Below are 24,153 nucleotides of genomic sequence, written 5' to 3' on the forward strand. Positions count from 1 at the left end.
GGGTCAACGCCTGACGGCAGACGGAGCGAGGAGCAGGGGGAGGGAGTGGTTGTCACGAGCAACGCGCAACACAGTGATAGGCTCGCTTTGATTCAGAGAAGGCGCTGAGAGCAAATCGACATGAATGACTCGGCTCGGCTCACCTCGGTACCCGCTGGCTCCTGCTTTGGTGCACGAACGAAGTCTTGTTCTCCAGGGAGTTGGTGCGGGTGTGCTCTTGCAATCGCGATACTCCGGTAGATGGCGAACAGCGACCACGAACGTGTCTTGATGGTTCAGGTTCTCTGCGCGCGATATCGCGATCAGTGGAAGCGCAATGAAGGTTTGGTTTTGGAGAACAGCCCGCGGAAGAAAAGTCGAGCCGGGGGCCTGTGACGTTGATCAGCCAGCCTCGGCGCGCCACTTTTTGACGCCACAGCTAGGTAAGGATTGAATTGAAGTCGCTAGCCCTATTCAGGCTTAGGCTTATCCAATGCACGCTAAAGATGGGAGAAGCTGCAGGTTGGTTCCTGACGATTTCAGACCAAACAAAGTATTTCAAAGTCTCTCATGTGCCGAAATCACCACTTCTCCTCTGTGGTTCCCCTCAAGGTACCTGACTCTACTTGTGTCGAAGGCCAGATCCAGCCATCGCCATCCTGCACACTCTTTCCCATTTTCGAGTCTCAGCATTTGAGGCGAGCCAACTTACCAAATACACCAACCTCCCCCCAAACTTCACGACAGATTTTCGCATAGCATCGCCTTTTGAGAGATCATCTGCCGTTCGCACATTTCAAAACAGCTTTCAGTATCTATCTTCTATCGCTTAGTCGGGCAGGAACCGGAAGCGCGGGTGTCGCGGGCCTGCTTACTCATTCACTCAACGACCCGTCGCGCCACGCCACGCAGGAGCATTAAGATTTCAACAACGCAGCCTTCATTTTCGTCATCATGGATATAGACTCTTACAGATACCGGGTTCCCAAACCCAACTACCTACCCCATGTTGCAGATGAGGATCGTGACAACACCGTCGTTGAGGAGTACACGCCCCTCGGGCTAGCGAGCGAGATGGACAACGCCAAGTTCTACAACAAGTGCAAACGCCTCGCCGAAGAATCAGGCATCACCCGGCCAAAGGGCTACAAGGTGTCGTTCCACTGCAACCCGGACATAGAGAGTCACCACTTTGGAGTTACACATCCCATGAAGCCCTGGCGTCTGACGTTGTCCAAGAGCCTCATCTATTCTTACGGCATGTCATTCGCCATGGATAATTACATCGCCCGAGCAGCCACTTACGAGGAGCTGGCCGACTTTCACTCGACAGATTACCTCGACTTTCTCGGCACAGTCCTGCCTGAGCCAGTACCTCGCGACCTTGAGAACCAGGCTGTTGACCTGAAGTTCAACCTGGGCGGCTCTGACTGTCCACTCTTTGACGGTCTATTCAATTACTGTTCTCTCTCAGCCGGTGGCTCCCTGGATGCTGCCAGGAAGATCTGCAGTGGGCAGTCCGACATTGCTATTTCCTGGGGCGGTGGACTGCATCACGCCAAGAAGTCTGAAGCTTCTGGCTTCTGCTACATCAACGACATTGTACTCGCTGTCCTCCAGCTCTTGCGTTATTACCCTCGAGTCCTATACATCGACATTGACGTACACCATGGCGACGGTGTCGAGGAGGCTTTCTTCTCAACTGACCGTGTCATGACTGTGTCCTTCCACAAGTATGACCCGCAAAACTTCTTCCCGGGCACGGGAGCTCTCGACGACAACGGTCCCAAGAGTGAACACAACCCAGGCGCTCATCACGCTTTCAACGTACCATTGATGGACGGTATCACGGATGAGCAGTATGATGGTCTGTTCAACTCTATCATCGGCAAGATTGTGGAGAAGTTCCGCCCTGGAGCCATTGCCTTGCAATGTGGTGCCGACTCTCTGGCGGGTGACCGCCTTGGTCGCTTCAACCTTCAAGTCCAAGGCCACGGTGCCTGTGTCAAATTCTGCAAGGAGATGCGCATCCCCATGATCCTCTTCGGTGGTGGTGGATACACTCCTCGGAACGTGGCCAGGGCATGGACTTACGAGACCAGCATTGCCACCAACTGCGATGACAAGATCAGCTCCATCCTACCAGAGCATGCTCCATGGCGTGACCACTTTAGGCAAGACACGCTTTTCCCAACACTGGAACAGATTCTTGGAGAGCCACGACAAAATCGCAATTCCCAGAAACGGTTGGCAGAGATTACTCAACACATTACAGAGCAGCTCCGCTTTGTGCAGGCAGCACCGAGCGTTCAGTTCCAGACCATCCCACCTGATCTTGGTGCCATTAGAGATGAAGTTGAGGAGCGGCTCAAGGAGGAAAACGAGGAGAGACGAGACGAAGTCCGCAGAGCGCGAGAGGCCGCTGTGGGGACAGCAATGGAACTTTAGAAGTCAGGATGACTTGATCCATGCCCTTGGGTCCGTCCTCTCCGACAAGTCATGGTCCTATAAGGCTAGAGTGGGCCTCGGTCCCTGTCAATCAAAAACGTGCCGTTGTAACGCCTCACATAAAGCGGAATCAAGGATCCACCTTGGAACTGGCACCGCCTGCTTTGGGGAACCGAGAAGGATTTGAAAAGGTCATCATCACCCGAGTACTATGCCCTATACAGATGGTGCGAAACCTCATCCTCGTGGTCCTCTAAATCTCACGGTACTAGGTCGGTTCCGAGACGGACAAAGTCTCCGAGTTGCGGGAGGTCGGCTCCCTCTCCCAGGTCCATGATCCCATCTATCAAGCCCAACGACTGGTGTCCAACAGCTGAGACCAGGTCTGTACGCTACGCACATAGCATTACGCAGGATGAGTGCTTGATCATAGACCCTTGCTAATGTTTCATCCCAACAGAGGAGACCATTCCAAAATTGTCTAGCCGTCTTACACGGCTTACATGTTGGATGAACTAAGGCAGGATTGACAGGATCAACTTGTTCGCCAAAGGGGCTCATACCGGTCCTTTTGAAGTCGATATAATGAAGAGGGAGCTCAGGAAAACTATTTAGGCAGTTGAATTGATCATCAGACCAAGAGTCAACCTTGGATTTCCCATCACCCTCCCACCCCCTTAAGAGTTGTTACAAGACTCAACTACTATCTCGTCGTTGTTCACATAACAGCTACTACCTCTATACTGTCCACCTCCTTGACGCCCTTTCTCACCCCTTATTCACAATCATGGTGGCCTTCAGCCGTATTGCTGTCACCACTCTCGCCCTTGGCGGTTCTGTAAGCGCTCGTCGTAGAGGAGAATGTCCTGCTGCTGACGCTGGCAAGACCGCACAAGCCAAGCCTGCCACGGCGGCGAGGGCTACTGGGCTCGCCGACTTCAAGCCAGGTGTGCAGTGGGAGATTTGTATTCATCATCCCATCAAGCATGATAGTGCCGCAGACTTGATCCCGACCAAGGCCAAGGTCTGGGATATCGACATGGGCCACGCTCAGGAGTTCCCTAACATGATCCCCATGCTCAAGGTAAGCAGACTTACTTCAACATTTTGGTATGGATAAGCCATACTAACCAGATTGCCTAACAGAGCGCTGGCAAATTCGTTATTTGTTACTTCAACGCCGGAGCCCTTCAGGACTGGGATGACGACAAGAGCAAGTTCCCCAAGGAGGTCATCGGTCACTCCCTGTCCTACCCCTACGATAGCGAAGAATGGTACCTCGACATCCGGGACTCGCGTGTCCTCGAGTTGCAAAAGGCACGACTAGACATTGCTGCCAAGATCGGCTGCGATGCCGTCGATCCTGACAACGTTGACGCCTGGCAACAAGATGACGAAGACCCCACGGGCTTCAAGCTCAAGTCTTCCGACTACACCAACTACCTCAAGAACCTCGCCAAGTATGCCCACTCGATCAAGACCAAGGACGGTCAGCCCCTCCTCGTCGGGCAGAAGAACGCCCCCGAGATCGCCGAGGACCTCGTCTCGACCCTCGACTTTGCCGTGCTCGAGTCCTGCCGCGGCAACAGCGACCCCAACGAAGAGAGCTGGCCCTTTTGCGAGGACTTCCAGACCTACATCGACGCCGGCAAGCCCGTCCTCCAGATCGAGTACCCCCCCTCGGTGGAGAAGACGGGCAAGGTCAGCGCCTCGGATAACAAGTACTACTGCACTGCCGAGGATGAGGACAAGGGCTTCAGCAAGATCATCAAGTGGGCTTCTGCTCAGCTTGATGGCTGGGGTCAGTACTGTGGCGAGGAGCCCTTCCGTACTCCTGCGGCCAAGTATTAAATACATACAAAGGCTCAAGACCTTCTCCCTCAGGGGGACTTGAAAAGTACTGTTGGATCTTTGACGTGTTGGACGCTCCTTTTGGGCATTGTATATAAATCCATCTCAACCTCTACGCCAGCAGCCCTTTCACGACTTCACTTCTATTGGCATGTAAATATTGACACTTGTTATGACACATTCAGATCTTTAGTTGATCTGGAAGTACATAGTCATTTATATCTCACATTCTGATGAGACAAACGACGTTATTATACACGATGGAGCGATTTCAGTTTTGAGTGGCGGCAGAGTGATGGACGAGAACAAATTCCCCGTATTCTCCATATCCTTTTCTTCGTCTCTTCCGTATCCTCCGTGGTCTCCATAGTCGCAGTGTTCTTTTCTCCGTATTCCCCGTCTCTCCCGTATTCCCCGTAACCTATCTCCGTATTCCCCGTATTCCCCGTAGTCTCCGTGTTCTCCGTATCCTCCGTAGTCTCAGTATTCTTTTCTGCGTATTCTCCGTCTCTTGCGTATCCCCCATACCTGTTTCTCCGTAGTCTCCGTGTGCCTTTTCTTCCGTATCTGCCGTATCCCCCGTAATCTCCATGCTCTTTTCTCCGTATTGCCCGTATTTTATGTGTCTTCCGTATCCTCCGTAATCTCAAGAGCCATTATTATCCTCTATGTTCGTAGATATAGTTCTCAAGACGACGTTGAGCCAGTCGATTCCTACAAGTTGGCCACTAACAAGTGAAAGGTCTAAAGAGGAATTATGATCCAGTTCTCTTCTATCGCCAATACTTGCCAGGTAAGCATAGTATCACGGCTACTCGACATTGGATTTTCTAACAACATGAATATACGTAAGCATTTGAAATAATTTGATCATCTAAATCACATCAACTCAGTATATACCAAGCATCAAACGTCATAAAAACTCATAATCGCATAACTCAGCCACACAACGGGTATATTCGAATCAGAAATGCTCAAAGAGCACCCGTTTTCATTTTCTCAGCAAGATCATTGCGAGATCCCGGCCCTGGCCTTGAGATTCATGTTTCGCAGCTGTATCGCCACAAATACCACAAGAGAAGCGCCAATGACAAGTCCCAAGAGCAGAAGCATGATGTCCACGGGCACAGGGTTCCCGTTGAAAGTCTCGTGAAACAAAACGTCGAGGCCTGACTGGGAAAAGTTCAGGAGGCCTGACAGACAGATGATGAGGCCGTACACTGTCCCAAAGGTCCGGAAGCCAAAGACCTTGGCGCTATAGTCCGATACGGCCGTGTAGTAGAAGGGACGGTACAGGACGAAAAGGACGACGCCAGAGTATGCTGCCCAGTCGGATGGTATCACGCCGAGAATACCTATGAGTGTGCCGCAAGTGACGAGCGTCGCTAGGACAAGAACGGTGCTGACATGATCGAGAGCCGTGCCGATAAAAGGAATCGAGACGAGTCCACCCACTGGAAGAGCAACGTCAAAGAAGGTATTGATCCTTACGGCACGCTCATGGTCACCGAAAATAGCTTCGTACTGTGGACGAATCGTCGCGACAAAGAAGTTGATCCGAGTCATCTGCACCACAGTGAAGAGACAAATCAGTATGAACCAGGGCGACCGAATCTGCTCAAGGACGGTGCGGTCGTGCAGTACACCCCAGACGCCAGACGCAACATGCTGCCTCTCCTTGGCTTCGACTTGGCGATCTCCAGTTGCCGAGCCGAGGAGGTTCTCAATATCGTGCACCACTGCCTTGTGCCTCTGTCTCTCCTCACGCCGTTCCTCGCGGAGTAGCGCTGTGTGCTCGTCGACTTGATCATCCGCAATCTGCGTACCCATGTCTTCATCGTTGAGTGAATCCTCATCTGCCTCGGCAGCCTGACCAACGAGTTCGCCGACCGTCTTGTAAGATTGCGCAGGCATGAGAAGCAGCTGGCTGACAAAAATGACAGCTGGGACAACCAAGTAAACGAGGAAGAAGCGGTGCAGCGTGAATCCACCGTTGGTGGCGTTGTATATAAGCCTATACATGAGAAACAATGCGCTCGAGGAGTCAAAGGCACCCGTCATGAGCGCCAAGATAAGACCCGAGTGCCGAGGAAACGCATTGGATAGCTGGAAGGACGAGATATACGTGAACGGGCCTCCGAGAGCCAGGAAAAGATATCCTGGGAGCAGCGCATCAAACGGGAGTTGTTTAGCATTCGCCATGAGTAATGCGCCGATGGCGAGGAAGAAACATCCCAGAAGGCCACACACGCGGGGACCAAAATGATCGAGGATGGCACCGACGGGAAGAGCAGCAACGTTGGTGCCGACGGCGGCGACGGTGAACATGAGGTTCAGCCGGATCTCGACGCACGTGTCATGAGGATCGTCGGCAATGGCATTTGTATCCCTATTGAGGCTTTGGTGGTCTCCATAGTGGCTGAGCTTGCAAACGTCGGAATATGCGCCCTCGAGCTTGAGAACGGGCTTGATCGCAGCGTAGCCAAAGACTGACAGCCTGTCAATTGACCATTCCAAAGAGCAGAAGGGTGTATACTAACCTATTCCCGCTGCAAAGAGGCAGTGTATAACCGCAGCGCCGATCTGAACTGTGTAATACAATCAGCACCGATTGACCGTTCGAAAGATCACGTTGGACGACATACGCAACCGCTTCCACTCAGGAACCTCGAATGCTCCGACCGTCTCCGCATGGTGATCGTCCGGCCTCAACGACGCAGTCTCGTAGTCCTGCGGCACAGGATTAAACGTCAACCGGCGGACCCTCAGACTCGCATCGCTCGCCCTCCTATCGCGGCCCTCGTGATGATGGCCCGGCAGGACCGAAAGCGTCTCGATGCTCTGGACGCGGTTCAGCGACATTGTTCCCGATGCCTGTGTACGGTCGAGAATTGGCAAATAACGTCAATCCCGGGAGAATACAAGCTTAAAAGCTGAAGGCGGGCGGGGCTTGTCTGGATTTAAAAACAGCTCGGGTTGAAGGGTGTGGTCATGCAGTCGATGACGAAGGCGGGACGGGAAGGATCACGATGCGCCACCAGACGGCATCGCTCGCATATGAATGTCTCTGGAGGGAGAGTCAATTGCATAGACTTTAGCCGGGGAGGTCGAGGTTGAAATAGGCGCAATTGACGTTGGTTGACTCTTATCATTAGGTGTGAGGAGAAACAACTCTTATCACAATCCATCCCCTCCCTCCTCCTCGGCCTTCTACCAAGATCAACCTAGTGTCGGCATTTAAACACCGATCACAGAGGCCATTGCTGTTCTTGATTTGAGAATCAGTACACACATGAACATGCAGAGAGATACAGGGAAGCTTACCACTGTCACCTCAAGAGTTCCCATGCTTCCCTCCATCCGACTAATGACGCATGCAAGAGCACATCAGAAGCAGCACCGAATGCGGGGATTGGTCGACAGGGAACTTGACTCCGATAAAAGGTCACAGGTTTGAGGCAAGAGAGCTAAGCGCTTATTAGCTACAGCACCATCCATGTGTTCATGCTGAAGCTGCGCCCGTCAGGCCGTGGCGTCTGGGGAACCCGAAGCCAGTCAGCTCAACTCGGATTGACTCGCACCTTCTATTCGGCGTCCGGAGCGGGGTCACCTCCGTCCCCGATGAACCACCGGAGAACAACTAACTCCAAGACACATAGCAAGCATATAGCGTTAGCAAGCATCACCAAGATCACCATACCGAGACCAATAGAGTAAAAACAGAATTACCAGATTCAAGACACTATACAGTACAAGGTTCACAGACATTACATGGACAAGCCTAGATGAGCGCCTATTGCTGGACCCGTCGACGCCGACCCCGAACGATCCCTTCTTCTTCCCTTCTTTCTTTGTTCAGCCTCCGAAAAGAGATTCTCGAGTCGCCCTCTCCCCGAAGGAAGTAAACAAAAACGCCGCGGGCTCCTCCCAATGCGTGATTGATAATTCGCAGTCGTCGGTTGCATCCATCCGTCGCCATCCATACAACGTGTCTGTGCATGGGGGGAATCTTGTCAAGCATGTATGAGAAAACGACAAAAATGCATATATGGAGTACGTGCCGACAAAGAAAAGAGAGGGAAAAAATACTGCTGGGGAAAAAGAGACTGGCACCTAGATCAGCCGTCGAAACGTTCTTCAAATCCCTTTCAAGTCATCCAAGTCCATATCTACAAGAAATCTAGCCCCAGCTTGACAAACAAAGGGAGGAATCCCGCTCTTTTCAGCCGCGGTACAGGTCGGCAGATTCAACTTGTGCCCCGCTGCTTGTCCTCGTCCGTGGCCTGCGGCCGAAGGGTCCCAAGCTCTGCCGCTCAGAATATTCACAAGAAGGTCCAAAAATTAACAACGCACATCCTACTCAAAACTCTTGCGATGTTTTAACTAAAAGTATCGGACGATGGCCTTGCCACCAGACTGCATACCAGTCTATCAATTCGTTAGCATGCATTCCATCAAAACAATGTCATTTCAAACTTACAGTGCAGCCGCTGGCGCCGCCAGTCCACTTGCCGTCGATGTACGAGCACTTGGAGTTGACGTCTCCAGTGATCTCGATGTTGAAGTCAAGCGGAGCATCGCTTGTGGGAAGGTTCTGGAAGATAGAGATGTAGGTGACGCCGTCGGCAGCCTGGCCAACACCGAGGACAACGGGAGCCCAGTTACCGGCGTCCTTGCCCTTGGGGCTGTCCCAGACACAAGCGTCCTCGACGCTGTATCCCTTCTTGTTAACGTAGTACTGAGCAGAGGTGCCAGAGCCATTCCAGATGTAATACTTGTCCTGCTCGGGGTTGCAGATGTTGACGCTGCCACCAGCAGAGGCAAGGGCGGGAATGACCATGTTCTCAGTTCCGGGGTAATCGGTTCGGCAGGTAACGACGTCCTCGTCGAGGTCGTTCTGGATGGAAACACCGCCAACACCGGCCTCGCAGAGGGTGTCGTAACCGTCGCGAGTAAGCTCAAGGAAGCCATCGTCGTTGCAGTAAAGACCACCAACAGACTCCTTGGTGGAGCCCTGAGCCTTGGGCCACTGAGTCTTCTGGTATCCAGCAGGGCAGGCATAAGAGCACATGGCACCCTTCTTGCACTTGTCGCCCTTGATAGCGGTGTGGATCGTGGTGATGGTCAAGGAGCCCAGTGTGAAGTCGGGAACGTACTGGATACCAGACCAGCCACCGAGCTTGAGCCAGTCGAGAGGCTCAGCACCATACTCGGAGGGGAAGGTGCTGCAGGGGACTGTGCCGCTCTCGAACTTCTTGCTAACACCAGAGCCACTGCTGCTGCCGCCATACGAGGAGCCAGAGCTGGCCTTGGCGGGAGTCTTGGACTTGGGCTTCTCGGCAGCAACCGAGGAGACAACCTCGACAACGGTGGTGGGAGCGGCCTCGGCAGGGGCAGAGGTGACCTCCTTGGACTGGTAGAACTGAGCGCCAATCTCAGCCTTCTGCTTCTGGGGCTCAGGCTGGGTGGTCTCGGCAGGAGGGGGAGGCTGGTAGGTAGGGTTGGATTCGCCAACGATGATCAGGTTGCCGCCATCGAGACCGGCCTTGGCCTCTTCGTGGCCAAGCTGCTTTCCGGCGAGCTCGTAGACGGTCTCAGTGGCAGCAACGACGTACTCGGTGACAACGCTGGCACCGCGCTTCTGGACCTTGGAACCGGCATGGCGACGGTTGTGGACGTGCTGGTGCTGGTGAGCAGTGGCGCCAGCGGCCAATGTCGCGGCGAGCGTGTAAGTGATGAGGTTCTTCATCGTAACGGTCGGTGGCGCTGTGGCGATCCAACTATAATATCTATACAAGGTTTGTGGTTAGCTTTGGACGTTCAACGGCTGCTACTGCAGTATGGTTTTGGACTACTGTCCAAGCTAGACAGTGTAAGAGACGAAGAGAGAGTAGAGGTCGCAGGATATGAATCGGTTGTCGACATCGTTTGTTCATGTTGATTTGTTTTCGTCGTGTCGCCAAGCCCTTCCGCCTCGTCGTTTCCGTTGCCGTCGACGACGCGGATCAACACTTTTGGTTTCCCTCGAATGATCCTTGACTCCATGAGTCTCCCCGGAGTGCCACATCAACCCAATCGCATGCTCCTTGTGATACTGGTCGATTTCTGTTCCTCCTCGTCTCGATCATGTTGGTGGTTGTTTTCCATGGTTCGTTTCCTGTCTCTTGTCTCTCCCTTCGTCTCTCGTCTGCCGGCTCCTCTGCAGTTTCCGTGTTCCCCCTTCCGCTCTCAATGTCGTTCCGCGCATCAACTAACCTGTTTTTTCTAAAGGGTTGTGTTTGTGGAAGGCAAAGTCCGGTCCCCAAATCGTAGCGAGCGACAGCTGTAGAAGCGAATGTAGTGAGGAACCAAAATATCAAAATAAAAGGAGCGTGGGAGAGAGTGGAAGAAAGATGAAACTCTCAGTTAGCAAGGAAGGAGCAGCACGATGAAAGCAAAAGGAACAAAGCGCCTGGGGCGGCGGAGACGAAAGGGGATAGAAAGAGAGGAAGGCCGGGCGTCTTGACTGGGGACCAGGACTGGGACTGGGGTGACTCTGCGCTTGGAAGGGGGAAGCTAGCTAAGGTAGGAACCTGAGGAGGAGACTACGTAGGAGAACGGGGGGCGAGGAACAGGACGGGAGCGTTTGGAGAGATTGGCAGACCCAGCACCAACTCCGGGCCTTGGTGCGAACGCGCACAGGGTGCCCTCGAGACCAAGACGCAACCGGGGGCTTCATCACGTATCAGACACCGAGACATGCACCAAGAGGAGAAGGAGAGACACCTGCTACTGCTCCTAAAGGACTAGCGCAAGTTCCAGAAGGAAGATGCTCACTCCGAGCCTTGCCAAATCTGGGCGATCCGCCCAATTCAGGGGTGACCGCTGCCCACGTCCAGGGCATGCCGGGAAATTCCCAGGGGAGGACCGGCCACAGTCCAGGGGGGCGCTACTCGACACAGAAGCCCAATGCCTTGTCGGCTCTCTCAGGACGGGAAATTAACTCTATCGTTTCAGTGGGTTCGACCGACACTGTCCCATTCTCGTGCCCCTTGTTGGCTCTCGTTCAGCCCGGACCCCCCTTGTGTTGACCCATCGGATGCCCCGCCATCGGCTAGCGACCCTGGCCGGTGTTGGACAAAGATTCATTCTCAGGCACCAGGCACAATGCACACACACGCAGATTGCACACACGCAGCCACGGCGGGCAAGAGGCACCTTGGCACCTGGCCACTCACACCTGAACCAGCGCCTACCGACTAAAATAAACCACGCCATCAACAACACCCCCTGCACACAAAAGAAAGCCAGCCCAGACCTCCAGTCCAGCTGCGCTGCGCTGCTAATGCAACTCGCAAGAAGGACGACACACTGGCCACCAATGCTGCGGATCCCGAATGGATCCCCCAGAATGAGATCGACGTCCTGTCGTTTCGCAATGAGACCCGGGCCCTCGTCTGTCTGTCACTTTCGGCCTCTTGGTCCGTCGCTGGTTGCAGCCGTTGACCTGTTGCGAGCATCGCCATTCACCCAACCGTACGTCCACCACCACCGTCGTCGTCATGGCATAAATTAGGATGGGCAGATCCCCGTCTCCTGGGCATCTGGGCTCGGGATTAACAAGTAACCTGCTCCATGCGAAAATAGGAGCCAAGCTTTTTTGGCACCGACCGCCCTAGCTACGCAACGGAGGACAGAACCGCCAGCCACTCCCACAGCAACGGTCTCTCTCCAACCACCAGCCCCCTATTTCGCGTCGTCAACAACCTGTTGGTCAACGCTTGGCTTCGACCAGGTTTTCTCTCAGCTGGCGCGTCTTGGCCTTGGCTCGGGCTTTTCCTTGAACGGGACGCTAACCAGTCGGTGAGCTATGTTTATGTCTGGCAGTGAGCAGATCAAGTTGTCAATTCCCGGCAGCAGGGCTACGGACTGTCGCAGTTTGGTTACTTCTCGACTGTTTCTTTCGTAGGTGAGATGTTCAAAATCGAAGCCATCGCGAATATTCGAAACTCATCTCGTAAGTTGATGGAGCGCTATTTGCTTCTGAACCAGACACCTGCCTAAAGGGGTCAGTCCATTTCCCGCTGGGCCATCCATGGATCACCATCCGCCACACGCGCGAGAAGGCGGGTAAACCGGTACGTATCTTCCAGGGGGAAACCGGGCTCACAGCTTCCATCGGTTCTGTGCCGCTCGTGGCGGAATCATGGTCGCTCGCAGCAGTTTGACCTTCGGGTACCTGGCACTAGCTCCTGGCTGCCTGCCCTTGCCAGACGACCCCTTTGGCTGGCCGTTGGACGTTTGATCAGATCAGGCCGATGAAGCCAATCAAAGCCGTAGTCACGGCAAACCCAATCATGGCAGGCGTAATAATGGCAGCAGATCAAGCCTCATCTCGATTGACAACCCCAGCGTCAAGGCATGATGTTCAGGGTCCGTATAAGGGTTGCCATTTGCCAGCATTCAGAAATTAACATAATATCATTGCCCATATCTCTGGGTCGGCCTCGTGGGCCAGGTCTGGCTTTGTCGACTGATTGGCCTCTCTCTTAACCAAGGCAAAAGTCCAGCAGAAATTCTTGTGGAAGATTGCAATTTGCGCTCCTATTTTCGCTCTTCCATGATCAGATGGATGCGAATGCACCCGTGCCTCAGGCTCGCGCTCGTTGCCGGAAACAACTGGTTGCATTCATCCCTGAATATCAAAATCCGATCGGCAATGCCCGTCCATGCAATGGCAATGCAGCAACCCCTCCCCATCATGTGCCAATTCAGGCTCGGTCACATTCAAAACTGCCATGTCACTCACTCGCAAGATCAAGGTGCCATCTTCATCTTCGCTTGACAACTCGGTAATCCAACAAAATAATGGATTGTTGGAATCATGGTTTTTTGTCTCGTGATTCTTCCCCAACCCGAAACCAACATCATCAGCCCCTGTCAAGGTTCCAGGTTCAAGAAAACAAAGGGCCGGCACACGCCGAGACCTGTCAGCGACAAAGACAGATGAATGTCGCGTCGCTTTTTCTTTTTCGCTTGTTTGCTTTCTTGGAATCTCTGAAACTTCCATTTCACAAGCGAGCGGTTTGTTGGTCCGGCCTCTGACAGATACTCTGCCCCGCCTCTCCTCTCACTCCTCCATGCTCGGGTCATCCTTCTGACTTACACCGTCTATCGACATGATCCTTCGCTCGTCACTCCCGCATTGCATCAGCCTGGCTGGGCTTCCATCCTTCCGCTGCCTTTGGCCCCAGGTGGCGGCCACTGCAGAACACGTCAGCACCTAATTTCATCGGCCCCCCAGCTTGTGACTTGTGCCAGTGGACAATATCATTCGTACCCCAGTTTGATGTCGTTGTTTCGTTTCCTTCCATGGGTCTCATGCCGCGTGGGCCGATCCTTCAAACAACCGCCACGCAGTTTGACCCGCGAGGCTTTCGGTGAATATAATTGTGATAATCTCCCTCAGCCGTGTTGGATGACTTTGTCTGCCTCGTGCCGCCCACATCGGCATGAAACAGGCGACCAATCAACTCGACATGACTCGAGTGTTGCGCAGCATGTAATTGCGATGCCTACAAGATCTCGGCTGGCCCAACGCGTCACCCGATACCCAGCAAATAATGTTTGATCCGCGCTTGTTGCGGGACTGTAGTTTCCATCCGGACGTACTGGACGCAATGCGTACGTACTATTGACGGGATGTTGTGCCACAGCCCGATAATCCCCCTGTTGCTGTTTCACGGCCTTGACTCTGGCCGAATTACAGGGTCTACTCCGCCTTGAGAACAATGCCCTCCCTTCCTTTCTCTGGAGCAGTCCTCGCTCTGTCACAATCACGTTTAACCTACCGGGCCGAAGGCGATATGCCAAATTGAAACAATATGCTTATCTTTCGTCTAGTCGAGTCATTGAGGATCAGAAAGGCGGTGACATCGAGTACGAGGGATCTTGCATGTAATTTGTGTGACCAGGATGGTTGCTTCTGCATGCGGTTCTAAAAATGAATCCATCGCCAGCTTGTGATCAAATATTGACTCTTCCATAGGTACCACGTCGGCTTCTAATCATGTCTCTGTTTCGTAGTATGCCGGCAATGGTGAACCCACACGCCATTGATGGTATCACATCTGACTGGTCAAAATACGTAGAACGTGGTTTACATGACACAAGTCTGCATTCCAGTCACCATTTCAACAGCCACATTTAGCTTCGGACACTGGCACGATCTTTTGAGATGGTATGTCCACGGTGTGTTTCCGGTAGACAGGCATGCATTTACCTGATCCCGTCTCTTCGGTTTACTTGCCTAACATGTCGTGGTGTTGTGGACGTGTGGCAATCATCACCAACTAGCCGTCCGGGTTGTCTAGGGTAGGCAGGACGTGTAGATCTCTTCATGGAGGTGACCTCGGCATCTTCCACTCAATGCAAATCCTTCTCGAAATATGTCTTTTGGCGGTGGAATGAAACATAATAACTACATACCGGACATAAAGCAGCCAATCATTCTAAAGGATAAGATTCTTTGTGAACTATCATCCGTCTGTCCTTGTCAACGCCAAGGCGACTAGCTACCCTAGACTTTAACAGGACGATGCCTCGATCATCTAGACTCATGTGTACAATCGAGCATTCTATGCCGACACTCCTGTACGAGGAGACGAGTCATTGGCGTTTGTCGTTCCGCCATATGGTCGGATCGTCGAGGCTGGGCGACTGATCGAAGCAGCGGTGTAACACAATGGCATCAAATGTCCTGCAAGTACACCATACATTCACGTGAAGTATGCATTCGACACCACCGCGAGGAGACAGCCAAGAGGATAGTGAGAATCTGGAGGAACGTAAAATTGGGCATTGCCCGGGGACGAAATGGGTGTTGATATTGTTCTGGCATTCGAGCAACCCACCCGGGCACCCAAAGGCCAACATGAACTTCCAAGCCCACGATAGCATCATATCATGTAGCGGAAGCTAAGCAAAAAGTGCATAAGAGACCAAATAAGTCTATGACGCCAATTGGAATGCTTAGCAGAATAGGTATGTAGACACCGACTATAGAGCTTGGCCCCGCCTTGGTTCATCTCAACCTCGGGGGAATGAACCTCGAGGGCTAGACCGTGTGGCATGGTATCAATTTCGTGCGCCATGACTTCCACGTCGACAAGAACGTGAGGCTTGAGTGTCTTCGATTCCCGTGTCACACGACATGATATCCGCTAACAGATTCTAGAACGAGGCTAATGGTTGTGGCCGGCAGGCTTGGAGATGGTGGACTCGGACGGCGTTCCCAAGACAATTACTGCAGATATTACCAAGCCGAGGCGCCGACTACAACACACCAATAAACAAAGCCCAAGAATGTCATCAATTGCCAGCTGCGAACAGCAGTCACATAATACGGACGTGTCCGGTTGGCTGTTCTTATGACAGCTGAAAGCTGAGATGACAGCTGGACAACCAAAAGCCCGATTGGCCAGGAGGATATGGAAATAGAATACAACATCTTCAACGGAGTCTTGCGATTTGACAGTCCATGATGTAACGTCCTGCGAGTGCAGCGCACTTTTCCAGCTTGACAACTGCAGAAGCGAGACAAGAGACAGCTTGTTGAAGACATCCAGCGATCCATTCACAGCTTGAACTCGATTGGTTGTGGCTTTCGACAAGGCCCCGACACTCCGTAGCTTCCAGCTTCCACCAAGAACGCCACGACCGCACTCACGCAGTTGAAGGCTTTCCCCCAGACCCCTTCCTAGCTGAAGTGGACATTAACAGCGGCCAATCAGCCCCGGATTTTCTCTATCGCCATTCCCTGGCTGGCGTGATCGGGCGGCTAGAATAACGGTGAGCCGGGGGCCGATAGAAGCAAATAGCTCTCAGCCTGACGACACGGATAATGATGAGAAGTGACAGGATGGGGGATTGCCGAGAGACAGAATGGCCAATGATATTCGCCAAACCTGCCAAAAAGACGATGCCCAGCCGAATCGGTGATCAGTGGAACCGGTCCGAGGTTGAAGAAGTTGACGGCCTGCAGGCTTAGGGCACCGGGTTCAGGTCCTCCCGCTCGAGGCCATACGTAGATCATGGAGATAACGGTGTTTATACACACAGTTGACCGGGGGGTATCTCGAGACTCTTTGCCATGTCAAGACAAACGTCTGACTTGAAGCCTCATAGTTCTCAATGCTCACGATTCAGCGACAGCCGCAGACCAAGCAAGTCCGGACTCATCGTGGGTGAAGCAACCTGGTTGTCTCACAGCCACAGCAACGAGTGGGCTGGGTTGATGTGATCACTGTGACGCTGACGGTGAATCTAGACGCTAGAGCCTCTCACGTTGAAGGACGTTGCAGATCAGAGCATCCGCCTGCGGCCTTCCAAGGCACACGGGTACTATTGGATAGCTAAAACCACATCGGAACAGGTCGTCAGCGGCTTGGGCTCAGCCATTCGCTCGATTCTGACTGAAGACGCGACCGAAGCTGACCGTACCGTAATACAGTCTATACCTACCTGCAAGGTATTTGTCAGTGATGGGCGAGACAAGGCAAGCCAAGTGTTATCGGACAAGACGGCGATGGATCTTCGAGGGTGCCGCGGTTGTTTGTTGGGCCCCCGTGGCTTCGCTTCGTTGACGGAGCCGACCTGAAGGTGGCGCGCTGTGGCGCATCACTCAAGCATCCGGTCCCTAAAAAGGTTTCATTCTTGCAGGTTTTTTGCATCTTTATGGGCCGGTTCTCACTCAACACGAGCTTGATGGGGACTGGGGGAGCACAGGAAAAGGAGGGAGAGAGAAGCAAACAGCACCAGAACAACAACAAGAAACAACCAGGCGTGGCGGAGCAGGGGGCTGGGATGGTGAGCAGCTAGGATCAGCCACACCAATAAACCCAAAGGGATCCAGCGAGTCACAAGACTCGCCAGGCTCTCACACACCTGAACCACAGAACCACAGGGGTGCCACAGTCGGGCTTGAGTGAGCCGCCAGCCCACATCGCATCGTCCATCGTCCATCCCATCCACGCCATGGGTTTGAGGCCCGGGCTCCATTTCGGGGGCTTTGCCTTGGTGCACCGCCACTTGCTGGCTCACCTGAGGGAAGCCAAGCAAGGATTGGGTGAGCCTAGCTGCGCCCGGCCCTGGAGGAGAGAGCCTTCAGCTCGGGAGCTGAGCATGACGCTGTACATATCCGTTAGTACTTGCTAGCTAGCCGTTCGATAGATCGGGGATTGTCGATTCAACCATGCCGAGTTGTCTCGACTCTTGACGACAGGGAGATGCGAACCTTTTGAGTGAGTTGACGATGAGTTATCGAGTCTTTCCAAGACTGAAACTCTGCGAGATCCAACTATCAACAAGTGGGTGACGGAGAAGCCTTATGCTCTTTGAACGTTTCTTGTTTCTCTTCTTTTCATGTCATGGCCCTATCAACTGGCGATAGGGCAGTGACATGCCGCCTCGTCTGTGGAACCGGTTTGCCTTGTCGACCTTGGAGAAGCAGTGGGCCTTACGACGGGATACCTGGAGGACATGTACCTTGACCGAGGTGCATGAGATGGCATGGGATGGCCAGAGGCTCTGACAGCAGCAGTCTGTCGTCATCTCTCGTGTCTGGATGGATCATTGCTTGCTCGCCTCCCGTCTCCCGCTCTCACCTTTTGCTCGCGCAATGTGCCCTATCAGAAGACAGAGAGCTGCCGTAACCTGGACGCCCGTTGCCTGAAGAAGCCGGGATCACGCCGAGCAACCCAGCCTTGGAGGAGATGAAGAGGCGGAAGGAAGAGGTCTCGCCAGTAAACCATGGTCGATGATCGCTTGATCGTGATTGTGAGATGCACGCGAATCTACACAATCGGACCCTTCGGGCTTTGGTTGGCAGCATGTTTGGCCGGGTGGCTGACCCAATGTTTCCTACCTACCAGGGGAAGAGATACATCCGTTCCAAGTACCGTGAAACGAAGTCACTTTAGAGCCTTCCCCAGCACGTTTCCAGCCCGCCGCTCATCCCAAAAACGTATCGGTACCGCCCACTCCTGTCCGCTTTCGCGCTGTTCGGCTTTTTTGGGGCTACGGCCTTGTCCCCAACCAAGCGCGCGTTTCCCTTTTCCCTCTTTTCTCACCACGTCTACCACGTAACTACGTGCTAACTGGTGTTTGGTTTGCGTGTGTCTTTCCAGTAGCTTGTTTCTTCTATCACCCGCGATCCAAAGCCCAGGTTTCACGCGTGCCTTTTTCACATCGTCCAGCTCCATTTCCACTTCCACTTCAGTCCAGTTCACGGGACGCGGTACGTACCCGCCGACCAGGTTTCCAGGTTCAGCGCTGCACGATCCCACCTGAAAGCCAAGCCCTCTCTGAAGGAACCAGCCCGGCAGCTGTCAACAATCCACTGACACACGCCCACACACACTTGCTCTTTCCCTCTTACGTACCCCACTCACTCAACCCGTCCACCCAGGCCGACCAATCACATCCCCTCTCGCCCACTTGCCCACTTTGACTCGCCCTCTCTATCGCCCGTCGTCGTTGCCTCGCAGCCCATCTCTCCGGCCGCCTCGTTCACTTAGTTACCTACCTACCCTTACCTCTTTACTTACCTACCTCTACCTTGCACAACTCTTTCGGCGCGACACCGTCATTATCATCGACCGCCATCACGGGTACCTCTGCGCCTCTGTCCTTTTTCCCGCTGTCTCCATGCTTTAAACCGTTGCTCCTGCACGCTACGTACTGCCGGATTCGAGCCTCAATTCCACCTCTTGCCTCGTCGCCTGAGCCACTCACTGCCCACAGCGCATCGCCCACCCGCTCCTCATTCGCCTCCTCTGCCTTCCTGCCTGGGGAAAAAATATCAGCTCTCGCCACGTCTCCAGCCACACATCCATCTATCACGCCCCGACATGTGCCTTTGACCAAAGGCTTTGGCGTCTTCGAATCTCGAAACTGACTGCATGCTGCATTCCATCTTTTTTCAAGTTTGTCAATTCTACGCTTAGCAGCTGCGTCTATGGCCTCGGACGCCTCCGCCTTCACCGCGACCGACGCCCCGCCCGCAACGCGCTCAGAAGCGACCCCTCCCGCCGTCATCCCTTCAGACGACGCAGTCAGGTTGCTCAAGCGGCCTCGCTCACCTTCTCCTGCATCGCCGCGATCCCTTGCCCTCCAGTCCCAGGGCCTTTTGGCCCTCGGCTCCCCGACAAAGTCGGCTCGGCTGGCCCTCGCGTCCAGCATCTCCCCGACGCCCTTGACAGCCGCAGCTGCTCTCGAGGACGAGCGCCGGCGACGCGAAGGCACCGATCACGACGACGGGTCTCGAATTCCTGCTCCGACGAGCGAAAACCCTAGCCACAAGGCTCTCGCTTCCCTAATGTCCGGCGCTGTTCAAGCTATGAGCCGCCCTGTTGACGCGCCCCCGGCTGCGCCAACAGCGGCCATGGATGCTTCTCCAAAGGCTCCAAATCCCGTGTCGCTGGCGCAAAACGCGACTAGCCAGGTCGAAGAGCGTAGTGCGACAAGTCCGCAGAGCGCTGCTAGTGTTGTCGGTGTTCAAGTGACTGAAAGTCCCACTCCAATGGACGTTGACGCACCCAAGCTTGAGCAACATCACCAACAGTCGTCGCAACAGGTTGTTGGCCAAGAAGAGAGACATCAGCCAGGCTCGTTATCATACCCGGGGTCGCTCCAGGCCACGGGTAACTTGGCGGAAACTCCTGCTAGAGGAATGAGCTTCCCCATGCCGGGGCAGGGTCAGACATCACCCACGTCATCCGCTTCCAAGAAGCATAAATGCCCCTACTGCAACACCGAGTTCACGCGCCACCACAACCTCAAAAGTCACCTCTTGACACACAGCCAGGAGAAACCGTACGTTTGCACCGAGTGTCAGATGCGGTTTCGCCGGCTTCATGACCTGAAGCGTCACGGAAAGCTGCATACGGGTGAGAAGCCTCACGTCTGTCCCAAGTGTGACCGCAAGTTTGCTCGTGGTGATGCTCTGGCTCGTCACTCCAAGGGTGCTGGTGGTTGTGCTGGACGACGGTCAAGCATGGGCAGCTTTGTTGATGACGGTGATCTGGAGAACAGCATCGCCGAAGCTGATGAATCGGCCATGTCTGGTCTCGCTTATGATAATGCAGAGGATGATGAACTGAGGCGACAAAGCCTCCCTAGCATCACGACCCAGCACGTCCCTGGAGCTCAAGGTGACGGATATGGTGCGCATGCCCGGACTTACCCGCCGCCTGGCGCGCGACCGGGCTCGGGAGGGCTTTTCCCTCCGAACGTGAGCCAGCAGCAAAACCAAGCCGGCTCTAATGCCTCGCAGAATGTGGCCAACAATTTGGCCGCCCATACAACCAGCACCAACATCTCGCCGTTGCCCGTTGCGGCGGCCAACGCAAACATGTATTCACAGACGGGGATTACAGAGAGCCCCAAGCCCTTGAGCCCAGGAGTTCAAGGTCACGACGGCAACAACCTGGTGCGGCAGCGCTCACCTAGCTTAACGCAGCAACTTCAGCAACAGCAGTTTGGACGCCGGACATCGGATCTACAATCACCTCACAGCACGCAGCCTCGGCCCAAGCTCCCCGGGCTGTCGCATCCTGAATTTGCCGCGCCCGGCTCCGCCGGCTTCTCCCACACCCGGAGCGGGAGCGGCGCGGCGCCCACCAACGAGAGCAACATGTTCGCACAGAGCGACCCTAGTGTCTGGGCTTATATCCAAACGCTGGAGGAAAGGGTCAAGACTCTGACGGATAAGGTTACTACTCTGGATCATGTGGTAGCAGACTTGAAGCAACAGATGGAGACACGCGATGCGGCGGCAGCAGCAGCAGCAGCGGCGGTCAAGGCGTAGCGTGAGGTGGCTTCAAAGCGTTGACGCATCTATTTTTCCTTGTTGCAGGGCATACTAAGACGACCTTCGTTTTTTACCCTTGAGATTATTCGGCATGGTGCTCAGGGAGGCGTTATCGGTTTTGGGAATTTGGTTCAGTGGATGGTCGGGGCCTCCACTTCAAAAGAAAGGACTTGGGATGTTTATGAACTGGTTGTCGTATTGTTACTGTACCATACATGCATTGTTGCTGTTGTTGCTGTTGAAGTTATTGATTACTCTCAGATAGTGTGCCTCGTGGCTGCACCCAACTGGGAAGGTATGAGAAAGGTGTGCAAAGTCATGATGCTTTGTATATAGAGAATCTACCAAGCCGTTGGCTGACCCCCATGGATGCAAAGGCGGGATGGTGTAGCAGGGTCGAATCAGGGGCTAAGGGAATGGATCCCCTGGCAGGGTCCGGGAGGGAGAGCTGAGATAAGAAAGTTCTCGGCATGCATGGCAGGCTTGGTCCGATGTTGTTGTCTATAATGTTCTAATATAGGTTCACTTCTTTGTTTGTGCTGAAGAGTGAGTGACACGAGTGAATGAATGAATCGAGCATGTACCGAGGCTGGAGAGAGTGGCTGGGTTGATACGGACCAGCGACACTGTATACAAGGTGAGGGCAGCGGAACCCGTACCGTACCGTAGCCGTAGCGTACCATGCCGGATGGGGATGGAAGCTTCTGACTTCACGTGTCGAAGCCCACGAGTGCGACGTCATCGTCCGAAAGAAAGCTGTGCGTATTCGGCATGTCTGACGGATGAAGCATCCATGAAACCAACTCAACTGCCTGGCCCACCTTCATCCATCCAAACCGTGGTATAATGGCGCCTGATGCTCATGCCATTGTAGCTGCATCTGGACTTTGACTTTGCTTTCATCTTCTCTCGTCGCTTCCGTTGCCGTGACGTGGCCGTGCTGTGTTTTTGACGCAGTCTGCACCGACTTTATCTAGGACCTCGACCCCTCCACCTAAGAAACCATCTATCTCGACGCGCAAGCAACAGACATCATGGCGACTCCCGAGGTTGACGGCGGTATTTCTATTGAGAATGGTGAGTTTGCGATTGCCCTGCAAACGAGGTGATCTGTGTGAGCTATGCGCTCGTCCAACTGCGGGCGGATGGAGTAGCTCGTATCATAGGCCCAAGGCGTCTGCAAGCTGGTACCGAACATGAGCCTCAACGCCATGCCTTTGCATTGACCATTGGATGTACGAAATTGAGACGCTAACGGCTTTACAGGCGCTCAGCCATCCGAGACGAACGAGAAAGTGACAACCATTCCCAACCCAGAATCAAACGAACCGACCGAGCCGGAGCAACCGGAAACCCGGGAGGAAGATGCCACCGCAGATAACGTATGCGCCACCTGCAACACGACAGCTGAAGCAAAGCGCTTGGACTGACTAGTCGGTAATAGGGGAACCTAACAAGACCCGAGATGGAGGACGGCGGTGACCTTCAGTCCACCATATCCACCAGCAACGGCGATTTCGACGACGTGACACTTTCCCCATCCAATGGAGCAACCAAGAGCTATGCCGCCGTCGCTGGCGGGAAGGACGAGAAGGATACCAGATATGATGAAGACTGGTCTTACCCAAAGTTGCCCAGCATCGCCGAGTCGCAGCAACGTGAGCGGGCGAGCTGGCGCGCTGGAGGAATTCGATTTGCCCCCCTGCGTGTGCCAATGGCTCGGCGATTACAAACGGCAGCAGTTCTCTTCCACTGCATGTCCATCATCCTTTTGGTGTCAATCTTCTGGTTGATCTGCGCCAACCCTCTGACCTGGCCTATTCTTGTTCCGTACCTCATCCATCTCACTCTCTCGACAGCAGCAAGCAATGGGCGTCTGTCGTACCGATCTGAATGGTTCCGCAGTCTGCGACTGTGGAAGCTATTTACTGGATACTTCCCCATGAAGTTGCACAAGACGTTTGACCTGCCCGCTGACAGGAAATACATCTTTGGCTACCATCCCCATGGTATTATTTCTCATGGAGCGTGGGGAGCTTTTGCTACCAATGCCCTTGGGTTCAGAGAGCTGTTCCCTGGCATTACCAACACTCTACTTACTCTCGATTCCAACTTCCGCCTTCCCTTCAACCGTGATTGGATTCTGTGGATGGGTCTGCAGTCTGTTTCCAAGGAGTCGATCTGGAACATGTTGACCAAGGGCGGCCCCAATAACGATGGCCAAGGACGTGCTGTTACTATTGTCGTGGGAGGTGCCCGAGAGTCGCTCGAAGCTCAGCCGGGAACTCTTCGTCTGATTCTCAAGGGACGCAAGGGCTTTGTCAAGATGGCGCTTCGAACAGGAGCTGACCTTGTCCCCGTCATCGGATTCGGCGAGAACGATCTTTATGACCAGCTCAGCCCCAAGACGCACCCACTTGTACACCAGATGCAGATGGTCTTCCTCAAGGTCTTCAAGTTCACCGTGCCAGCTCTCCACGGACGAGGCGTGCTCAACTATGACGTTGGACTTATGCCATATCGACGACCGGTCAATATCGTCATTGGGCGTCCGCTCCGGGTCGAGAGGCCCCATGGACCTCAGCCGGCACAGGAGGACATTGATGAACTTCATGAGCGCTACATTCGGGAGGTTGAGAAGTTGTGGGAAGCATATAAGGATCAGTTTTCTCCTGATCGAAAGGCTGAGATGGAGATCTTTGCCTAAGTTTCATCGTCTATTTTGTCTGAACGGCGGTTTTATATGTCTGATGCTGGGATAAGGAAGGAAAATGGTGGCTTGGATTCTGGACGTGGGACTGACTGTTCCCGTATTTCATATGTTCTGAATTAGGCGTTTTTGTACAAAGGCAAGGATTCATCATGGGTTCTTTGGATCTTGAATGGTCAGGAATACGGTAGAAATTGATACTCTTGAAGTTCAACTCGAGTCTTACAGTTGAAGGTGAGGTCACATGATTTCGTGCTTGGTAATTCAGGAGGCATCGCGTCAATCGCGTCACACAGTATGGGGCACGGCAGATTGC

General features: G+C 53.8%; 6 protein-coding genes across 6 annotated transcripts; 4 read left to right on the top strand and 2 right to left on the bottom strand.

Moving 5' to 3' along the window:
- Window positions 1-933: 933 nt before the first annotated feature.
- On the top strand, window positions 934-2,427 carry HDA2103 (histone deacetylase; the record flags this gene model as incomplete). The annotated part of the gene is made up of 1 exon (XM_003053311.1): window positions 934-2,427. The coding sequence occupies one exon, from the start codon at window positions 934-936 to the stop codon at window positions 2,425-2,427; it is 1,494 nt and encodes a 497-aa protein (XP_003053357.1).
- Window positions 2,428-3,214: 787 nt separating this feature from the next.
- Window positions 3,215-4,278, top strand: NECHADRAFT_74418 (uncharacterized protein; the record flags this gene model as incomplete). The annotated part of the gene is made up of 3 exons (XM_003053312.1): window positions 3,215-3,265; window positions 3,314-3,511; window positions 3,574-4,278. 3 exons carry the CDS (start codon window positions 3,215-3,217, stop codon window positions 4,276-4,278), a joined length of 954 nt encoding a protein of 317 aa, XP_003053358.1.
- Window positions 4,279-5,286: 1,008 nt separating this feature from the next.
- On the bottom strand, window positions 5,287-7,140 carry NECHADRAFT_89881 (uncharacterized protein; the record flags this gene model as incomplete). The annotated part of the gene is made up of 2 exons (XM_003054022.1): window positions 5,287-6,767; window positions 6,924-7,140. 2 exons carry the CDS (start codon window positions 7,138-7,140, stop codon window positions 5,287-5,289), a joined length of 1,698 nt encoding a protein of 565 aa, XP_003054068.1.
- A 1,163-nt stretch (window positions 7,141-8,303) lies between these two features.
- NECHADRAFT_98634 (uncharacterized protein) lies at window positions 8,304-10,794 on the bottom strand. Its single transcript, XM_003054023.1, has 3 exons — window positions 10,534-10,794; window positions 8,759-10,067; window positions 8,304-8,706 (listed from the first exon to the last, which is right to left on the bottom strand). The coding sequence occupies exons 2-3, from the start codon at window positions 10,025-10,027 to the stop codon at window positions 8,662-8,664; spliced, it is 1,314 nt and encodes a 437-aa protein (XP_003054069.1). The 5' UTR covers window positions 10,028-10,067; window positions 10,534-10,794; the 3' UTR covers window positions 8,304-8,661.
- An 8,447-nt stretch (window positions 10,795-19,241) lies between these two features.
- On the top strand, window positions 19,242-21,660 carry NECHADRAFT_98635 (uncharacterized protein). Its single transcript, XM_003053313.1, has one exon. The coding sequence runs from the start codon at window positions 19,274-19,276 to the stop codon at window positions 21,122-21,124; it is 1,851 nt and encodes a 616-aa protein (XP_003053359.1). The 5' UTR covers window positions 19,242-19,273; the 3' UTR covers window positions 21,125-21,660.
- Window positions 21,661-22,161: 501 nt separating this feature from the next.
- NECHADRAFT_74422 (uncharacterized protein) lies at window positions 22,162-23,834 on the top strand (the record flags this gene model as incomplete). Its single annotated transcript, XM_003053314.1, has 3 exons — window positions 22,162-22,204; window positions 22,394-22,509; window positions 22,572-23,834. The coding sequence occupies 3 exons, from the start codon at window positions 22,162-22,164 to the stop codon at window positions 23,832-23,834; spliced, it is 1,422 nt and encodes a 473-aa protein (XP_003053360.1).
- Between the last annotated feature and the right edge of the window lie 319 nt (window positions 23,835-24,153).

This window comes from Fusarium vanettenii (assembly GCF_000151355.1).
Source record: "Fusarium vanettenii 77-13-4 chromosome 1 genomic scaffold NECHAsca_1_chr1_3_0, whole genome shotgun sequence".
Classification (NCBI taxonomy): domain Eukaryota; kingdom Fungi; phylum Ascomycota; class Sordariomycetes; order Hypocreales; family Nectriaceae; genus Fusarium; species Fusarium vanettenii.

Excerpts from the sequence above, each read along its gene's own strand:
- NECHADRAFT_98634 (XM_003054023.1), bottom strand. The coding sequence starts at position 10,027 with ATGAAGAACCTCATCACTTACACGCTCGCCGCGACATTGGCCGCTGGC. Across the intron at positions 8,707-8,758 it reads GCGGCGCCAGCGGCTGCACT|ACTGGTATGCAGTCTGGTGG; the intron begins GTAAGTTTGAAA and ends ACGAATTGATAG.
- NECHADRAFT_98635 (XM_003053313.1), top strand. The coding sequence starts at position 19,274 with ATGGCCTCGGACGCCTCCGCCTTCACCGCGACCGACGCCCCGCCCGCA.